The sequence below is a fragment of the Diospyros lotus genome, chromosome 1 (genome assembly GCF_014633365.1).
Source record: "Diospyros lotus cultivar Yz01 chromosome 1, ASM1463336v1, whole genome shotgun sequence".
Classification (NCBI taxonomy): domain Eukaryota; kingdom Viridiplantae; phylum Streptophyta; class Magnoliopsida; order Ericales; family Ebenaceae; genus Diospyros; species Diospyros lotus.
Window position 1 is genome coordinate 35,576,147 of NC_068338.1, and position 8,390 is coordinate 35,584,536.

Below are 8,390 nucleotides of genomic sequence, written 5' to 3' on the forward strand. Positions count from 1 at the left end.
CGTGAATACAATATCAGCCATGAGACTTGAGAAGGGCATGTCTGTCTTTACCTCTTCTATGATAATTTACCCATCTCCGACAAAATTGCACTATGCCCCATTCTAATTTCTAGATGTTCCCACTTATTCAAGAACAACAATGGCTGTCATGTGCTCAAAATTCACTTGGATTGCATTTTGTATTTTCATTGTCTTGAATTATGAGAATAAAATTAAACATCAATCAAATTACCATAGCACGAAAATTAATAACTAACTATTAGTTTAGATTCTATTCTCTTTAAAAAAGAAAATTCTTATCGCCTATCATCATAATTTAATTTTTGAGTTAATTTTCTTACACGATTGACGAACTCTAAATCATCATTTATGAATAGACAAAATAAAACGAATAAGAACACAATAGAAAATATAAACCAAAAGAAGAAAATAAAAGAACTATGACAAAGAGAACTTCATATGATGCCCAAAACGCTAAGAGATGACAACACAACAAAGATAATCCAAAGCATCATTAAGTAGACACTAGTAAGCCAACCCCACAACCTTGGCCCTCCTAGCTCTGCCCCTAATGTTACACGCCGGAGTACCAGAACAGCAATGCAGCCTGCAGAAGTGCAGAAGAAGACTAGCAATGAGAAGCTGAGTCCGTTGGCATTCTTGATCCGCAGAGGTTCCCCTAGCGCTATGAAATTGTACAAGGTGTCAATCAGCCATGGGAAACCAATGCCAATATAAATGTTCACAGAATTGCTGCAGAACAAAAATAAGACAGGCATATCAATTCACTTTAGCTTCTTCACCTACTACTCTCTTCTTTAATAAGTAAAATATAATAGACCTAATCTTTTTTGAGTTAATTGAGATCCTAATTGAGTTAGAAATTCACAAGTGAACCTGCAAGTGATATTTGCTATCGCAGAATCTGCGGTTGTCTGCCGTTCAGCAGCAATCTTGCTTGCCACTAAATCCGGCCAAGAGGTTCCCGCTGCCAACGCAGTAAATGCTATGACATATTGATTTATTCCTGCAAAGACATGGAACGTGTGTATAATGTCCTTGCCTCCGCTAAATAGACTTTATGCAAAGTAATAATAAGGTGAACTAAAGAAAGCCTGGGATTTATCTGCAGTCAGGAAGGAAACCTGTGACACAGCTTATTAGATCTGTGAGCTGAGTGATAATGTATGCTACTCCACTGATGAAACACAGAGAGCAAATGAAAGCAATCCACCCATGAGCAATTTGGTAAGGAGGTACCAGAGCAAACAAAAGTCTCCATGGCACAAGGAGTGCCTGCCAGGAAATTTTAGCAAGCCAGAGGTAGGTATTGTTCGATTTTGTCCATTCTGCAAACTTCAACAGTCAAAAGAGGAAAATTATTCACCAAAGAAAATGAACACCTTCTCAAATTTGATGAAATGAATACACTGACATCAGAGTTCAGCAAGTCATATATGCACTCTATACTACAAGAAGGTTGACATATATATGTGTTACATAAGGATGCATCGAGTTGCAATAATTTGAATTACGGTTTTATTAATGTAAAATCCTGACTGAAATTTGGTTTCCATCATTAATCATGTCAATGATTAATTTGGTTAGTACAAAAAACCGACGAAACAGTGGAAGTAGAAATGAGATGCCTACTTCCAGTTTGAATGTTGCATTTGCATGCAAAGGAAAATCGTTGACATAAATCTACATCAGTTACAGAAGACTTAAAGAGCTTCTCAAGAAGAACAGAAGAGAAAAAAACAGTGCCATAGAGCTAATGCAGGACTTGTATTTCAAAAACTAAAATAACTCAACCGTCATTGCTTGGACAAAGGAGTCCAACTAAGGGAAGCAAAATGTACAGCAGGATCAATAGGTCATTCCCCCCAACAAACAGCAGATTTAGAATAATGTCTACAAATGCACAAATAAAACTTGACATAGAAGGTAAATTGTTAAGCTGTCAACCTTATTCTGCTTGAAAAATGTATATGGAAGTGTTCTAGAACCAAATTTAGCATTTATTTTTCCCCCACATAAGCCCAGAGAGAGAGATCAAAGTATCTACTCCTGCATGAAACTAAAAGAGTTGCTTTTCATCCACTATAGTATAAAATTCTGAAATAAAAAAAGAATTCATATCGTATTATACCTTAAATGCGTCCACAAATTGCTGCTTCCAAATTGAGAGCACATGTGATTCTCCAAGACGAATCTTTTTGCTAGATTGTTCAATTGAAGATTCAGCTAGATCATTTTGAGGCAACTTGCGATACTCGGGATCTGCAAGTTATGCTTTGAAAAGACATTTAGATTTGATTTTTTCCACTCACATGCAAACAGACAAAGAGTTAAATATAGTACAGAGCATCAGAGCAGAACCTCATGACATTTTGTTGATGTTTGCTATCAATTTTCAACATCTAGTGTATTTAGAAAAAGTACGATTTTTAACTATACTTCAACCGTATTGAGACCAAAGGCATCATTTTATGGAAATGTCTTTGAGTTTGACAAGTGGTTCATCTTTCGAACAGAACAAGGTATAAAAAGACACATTTTATGACATTTTGCAGCAAACCAGATGGAGCAATTTCTATAAATTTAGTGTGAATAGTGGCAAACTTGAAGAGGAAAGAATCAGTTCAATTAATGCACTTCACAACATTTCACTTACACGTGTCCCTTTCCTCCATTTTGTAGTGTGAATATTAACCATGGGCCTGAGAAAGTTTAACAGAACTGTCCTTCATTCAGACTTACGACTAACTTCGCATAGATAGAATGTAGAGGTATCCCTCACCTCCAAATTTCATGGGTTATTCTTCTGAGATCTGGGAGGATATATCTCCTTCATCCTGACTTGGGACTAACTATGCAAAGATAGAACATGACTTTTCATGTGCCTTGGGTCATTCATCTGACATCTGGGCAGGACGTATCTCCTTGTTCTTTAGTTTAACTTCTGTTACATCCAGGTTCCGTGCCATTGTTATCTCCGGTTGTACAATGCTTGTTCAACATTTAAAAACTAATAATTATCTAGTGTCATTGCTACTTAGGTTTTTGAAATTGATTTCCATAGTTGTTCTCTCTCCAACCAAAATGGGTTCAAATTAAATTCAGTGATATGGTTCTGGAGTCTAGTAAAGCAAAAGTGAATCCTCAGCAGGAGAAAACAAATGGAACTTCAGAGGCCAATTTCATTGCCTGGCTTTAGAAGATTGCTCTGCTTTCACAAATAGGCGTCAAAGAAATGGCCAGCTTTCAAGGAAGGTAATATGGGGTACATTCAGGAAATCTCCTTTTTTGCTCTCTCTCTCTCCCCCCCCCCCCCCCCCCCCCCCTCCCTGCCCAGTTGGAGGGGGCTTGCAAGTTTTGACAGACATTAATTATATCTCGATTAATAAATGAAATCTTACGAACTAACACTCAACCATTAACATTATCTATTTAAATAATTTGTATCAAAGGCCTCAAACACCATGACAAAAATTTAATTAGTCGCAAATTTTGAATGAAAATAATAAAAAGAATCATTATAAACCTTGCTTAGGATAATATAAACACAAGAATACATATATGTCAATAATCAGTTGATGCTGATCATAGAATTTTTAGTAAATATCAGACTTTTCATTCCCCTTTTACTAATCACAAGCAGTTGTTATCTTCCATTGAAAGTGTATTATCTACAAAGAGAAGACAGATACCAGGTATCTGAATTGAGTATCAATCAGGGTTACCTGCCTCTCTTGCTGAATGAATAGAAAAAATATCAATGATCCTTCTGTTTTCATCTTCATTAGTTTCGAATACTTCAGTATCATCACATGAAGCAGCCTCTTCGGGCACCCAGTCCTCTGGCCTCTCACTTCTTGCACTGAATCACATGGAAAGGATGAGAAGCCACAAACCAAACCTTCTAAATGCAATCATCAGTGCAAAAATAGAAAAAAATAAACCCAAAACCATACAATGGAAGAGACAAATAGCGCCAGTGCTTATCCTGAACATAAGCATGCATCAGCAATAACCCAAACTGAAGAACTGTCAATGAGGCTTCCCATAGGGTAACAACATTTGGAGTCCATACCTGCAAAATAATGAAACATCATTCATCGTTAATTTATCTAAATGTGAAAGAAACATGCTAAATAATTATAGCAACCTACTCTAATGGTCAAAGAAGCAGATCTTTTGGCTAAAAAAGGGCAAATACAAGAGAACACATTTATGAGTTCAATGATCAATGGAAAATGCATCCATTTCAAAGCAACTAGAAACTTAGTTCTCAAAAAAAAAAGGGGGGGGGGGGGGGGGGGGGTAAAAAAGAAAAAGAAGAAGAAGAAACCATCAGCTGGAAACTTATCAAAAAAAGAAAAAACAAAAGGGCAAAAACTTCTTCCTCCTCATATATTTCATGCACATAATACAACAGATGAAACTGTTTTCGCATTGTACTTGTAATATGTACATGTTAAGCATGGAGTACAGCCAATAGCATAAAGCAAACCTTTTTTTATTGCAAATAGATTCAAGAAGAAGAAAAAGAAAAAATATAAAGCGACCATCAACTTCTTCCTCCTCTTTTATCTCATGCAACATATTATAAAAGATGAATCATGAAGCTGTTTTCACATTGTACTTGTAGTATACGCATGTTAAGCATGGAGCACAACCAATAGCATAAATCAAGCTTCTTTTATGCCAAATGGATTGAATAGCATGTTGAGTTCCCAGCCTAAGCAGTAGCATGTGCAATATAAAGTGTGCCATTTTGATTACTAATTCACATCAATTAGTATCAAGGAAATAGTAGAGTTGAAAATTGTCATAGCAACAATTTGGCTTGTTCTACCACAACATTTGGTCATTGTTATCCACCTGTTCTTTTAAATTAAGTCAACTTTCCCACTAATACTTTCTTCTGACAAGAGCTCCTAAAGGTAACATTTAATAAGATGGGTCGTGAGATGTGTTACCTGTCAGTGTAAAGCTTCTAAGCCTTTCCATTGAAATTTAAAGAGACACAAACTAGGTTTGTAAATTAAAGCCTTAATCAAAGTAGCAGTATTATAATCATTATCAGAAAAAAATGTATGTGCATGTTCCGCATTTGTCTTGACATCAGAACAAACAAGCAGAAAAGATGGCTTACCCAAGCAAGAGAAAATATTACCTCTAGTATTATATATAGCCATATATAAGCCCAAAAGGACCAAAAAAGCTCTACTAACCAAACTCCTAAATCTGATATCTTTTTCAATTCTCCAGCTTTTGGAACCACAACACAAACAGCATGGATAGGAAAGAGGTCGAATGCAGCAGAACCAACAAGTGTTCCAGGACCCAAACCTGTTGACCAAGAACAATGTTAAAATTCCATAACATATAAAAATATAAGATGTTAAACTGACTTTATGCTGATTCCAAGGCAAAAGGAAGCAAATGTTCCCAGAAGAAGCCAACAATGGAGAGCTCAAATATTAATTTGGATAAATTTTTGCTTATTTAAAGCAAAGGGACAATGAATATTTACTCCCAGAGCAATCACCCAAAAAATGCAGCAAGGGAAGCCTATGGCTAAACTCGGAAACAGTTCTGACTGGATTTGCATAACCAAAGGTCACATATGTGATAAATCAACCTCTATAATGCCTAACTTTGTCAATATGTATGAACACTACAACAGATTCTCTTTTTAATTTTGTTTTTTATACTGTTTTGTATGGGATGAGCATGTCAATGGGGTGGGGAGAGTTGCTAGAAGTTCTCCCACATTTGTTACAATAGAATTGGAGGACGAGAAATTATCAAAAACAAAAAAGAAGAACATGAAAACCTTTTAATTTTTTTTGGAATTTATCCAAAAAAAAGTTGAAGAACATTGAAACCTTTTAAGCTTTTTCTCTCCTTTTCACGTTCTCACAAACACAATGTAAGTAACAACAATTTAAATTCAGAAAAGTTTGCAAAGTAAGATAATAGTTTCTAAATGATATCTTCTCGATTCTTTTGATCTTCCAAATTTGTGAGAAATTAATTCCCTCAACGACATAAACTCATCTTTCACCTGTCAAATATAATTTAAGAATTTGTTGTGTTTCCATCACAAGATTGTGTCACCCTTCTCAAAGATCCATGAAATGAATAAAGTGTAATCCTGAAAAATAAATAAATAAACATTAATTTGAATCTAGGTTGACATCTTGGATTTTCATTAATCATCATCATCAACACTTCCTCTAAAGTTAGTGTTAGTGGCACGACATTCATAATATCAATTGACTTCTAAAAGTTAAACTAACAAAATAAAACCCATGCAATAGAATAAAGTGGCAAAATTTCATATCGGATGTCCTTGTTGATGCAACCCCCTAATAAGGGAATGATGAGATAAAGTTTCAACACTATCTTCATATAGAAAGTTTCATGAGATGGCGGTAAATGAAGATAATAGATATAGTCATGTTCCATCTCATAGTTGATATTGTGAAACAAATCAGTACAACATCAAATCCTGACTATGACCTCAGGTTAGTTTGACTTTCCATTTCTACCAAGTTTGTTTCTTTAGAACTCAATCTAGCCATCAAGCTCCATGACAGGAAGCAAGATGATTTAATGGTATGAGGATGGTGTTATATAACCTAAAGATGAACGAAAGCATTTGCTTCTGACCTAGCATTTCCTTTTGACCTATAGAGGAGCAGGTAGACTTATTCAACAAACACAGAACAGAAATCTCTTGCCCAACCAATGAGGGACAAAAAAGTATGCCTTACTCGACACATTGGATAATACAGAAGCTGGGTAAGGTATCTCTCAGCAAAATGGTGATCATGAGTGGTAGTTCAGAGATTTCCAATCTTTCTTCATTATTAGATACATGCACTATTATCAAGCAAAAAAGGAAAAAGATATATGCACTATGGAAAAAGCTTCTATAAGAGCGGAAAAGGCTATCACCTTTATTGGGGAAAACCTGACAGAATCAAGTAGAGAAAGAATGTAAGACCAACCTCCAGCATACAGTTGCCCAATGTTTCGTATGGCATCAATGGTAGCCAAAGAGATTTGGGGGAAGCTAGTTCCGAAGGCCAGCAGAGTGATATCTGCAATTGTGTAATTCCACACTTTTTCGTGTCTAACGGTTTCCTCATTCGTTGAAGGATTTATCTCCACAACCATCCTAGTATGCTTAACAATATTTTCCATAGACCGGAAGAATCGAGCAGTTATAGCCGATAATCCAATGAAACAGTAACCAAGGCCAAGGAAATACAGGCAGGCCCGGAATCCATCCCCAAGGGAAACTTCACAACGAAAAATCAAGTAGGATTCACATTTTTCATGCCCAAAACTACTGGAAATTCCATGTATGCTCTCAGCAGAATGGTTATGATTGGAGCCCATCATAAGCAGTCCGAGTTTCACTGCTCAAGCATATTGAGTCCCTTATCACTTGCTGCAAACGCTTAAATATCTGAAAAAAATAAGCAGTTAGCCATAATCAAATATCAGACTTTGAAGGAAAAAAATGGTATTCCGCCACAATATGCATTCAAAAACCTTCCGCACAAATTCTTAGTTGCCTCCTTTAATTGATTAATAAAAATTGAAGGCTTGATTCAACTCCCGCGAGAAATAGAGACACCAATTGGCTTTACAGATCCATACATACACGACATAACTAGTTGGTTCAGCATTAAAAACAACAAACCAAATTCAATTAACCTATGAAAGAAGACACTTGGAATAACATGATATGGCATTAGAATTCTTTAAGATGAAATACATGCCGAAGGGAACCACATCACTCCGTACCAGAGGAGGAGGAATCGCCGGAGAATCCTCCAGGCGGCGAACCCCTCCACCTGAGAAGCGATGACGTAGCAGCGGAGGTCTCCGAACACAATGGAGATCCGTGGACACGCCCACCACTCTACTAGGCAGTACTTACATACACGTCGGAGAACAGAGACGCTTGGTCAATGGGGTGTTTGTTTCGCCGTGCAATTGTGCAAGTGTCGGATAAATTGCCCGTTCTGTATTTCCCTTCGCAATATAAGAACACGATATTAGGTGGTATTCTCTTTATATTTTAGTTTTTAATTTTAAATTTTAAATTTATTTTTAATTTTATATTTTAAATGTCTATTATAAAATCGTTAAAAGCACATTTTTTTTTTCATTCTGAAAAACTATTTTTTAAAATTAAAAATTCGAAAATACTTTCACTTTAAATCTTTTTACAAAAAATATTTTATAATATTTTATTCAATAAATTTGATTATTAATTAAATTAAAATAATTTAATATTAGTATATTATTGATAGTATATACATTTTGTACATCTATTCATTTGACACACACAAAACACAGAA

At 35.6% G+C, this 8,390-nt stretch overlaps 1 protein-coding gene across 2 annotated transcripts; it reads right to left on the reverse strand.

Moving 5' to 3' along the window:
- Positions 1 to 280: 280 nt before the first annotated feature.
- On the reverse strand, positions 281 to 8,055 carry LOC127804114 (magnesium/proton exchanger-like). Of its 2 annotated transcripts, none has more exons than XM_052340862.1 (9): positions 7,831 to 8,055; positions 7,026 to 7,489; positions 5,183 to 5,358; positions 3,978 to 4,096; positions 3,747 to 3,883; positions 2,153 to 2,283; positions 1,146 to 1,356; positions 898 to 1,027; positions 281 to 685 (listed from the first exon to the last, which is right to left on the reverse strand). In XM_052340862.1, exons 2-9 carry the CDS (start codon positions 7,420 to 7,422, stop codon positions 526 to 528), a joined length of 1,461 nt encoding a protein of 486 aa, XP_052196822.1. In that variant the 5' UTR covers positions 7,423 to 7,489; positions 7,831 to 8,055; the 3' UTR covers positions 281 to 525. The 2 variants fall into 2 exon arrangements, with proteins under 2 accessions (XP_052196822.1, XP_052196813.1); XM_052340853.1 differs by having other exon boundaries at positions 281 to 753.
- Between the last annotated feature and the right edge of the window lie 335 nt (positions 8,056 to 8,390).

What these genes read in the sequence shown, in the direction of transcription:
- LOC127804114 (XM_052340853.1), bottom strand. Translation starts at nt 7,422, where the DNA reads ATGATGGGCTCCAATCATAACCATTCTGCTGAGAGCATACATGGAATT. An exon ending in TCATTCAGCAAGAGAGGCAG is followed by an intron (nt 2,284 to 3,746) that starts GTAACCCTGATT and finishes CATAACTTGCAG; the next exon opens with ATCCCGAGTATCGCAAGTTG. An exon ending in ATAGCAAATATCACTTGCAG is followed by an intron (nt 754 to 897) that starts GTTCACTTGTGA and finishes TTTGTTCTGCAG; the next exon opens with CAATTCTGTGAACATTTATA.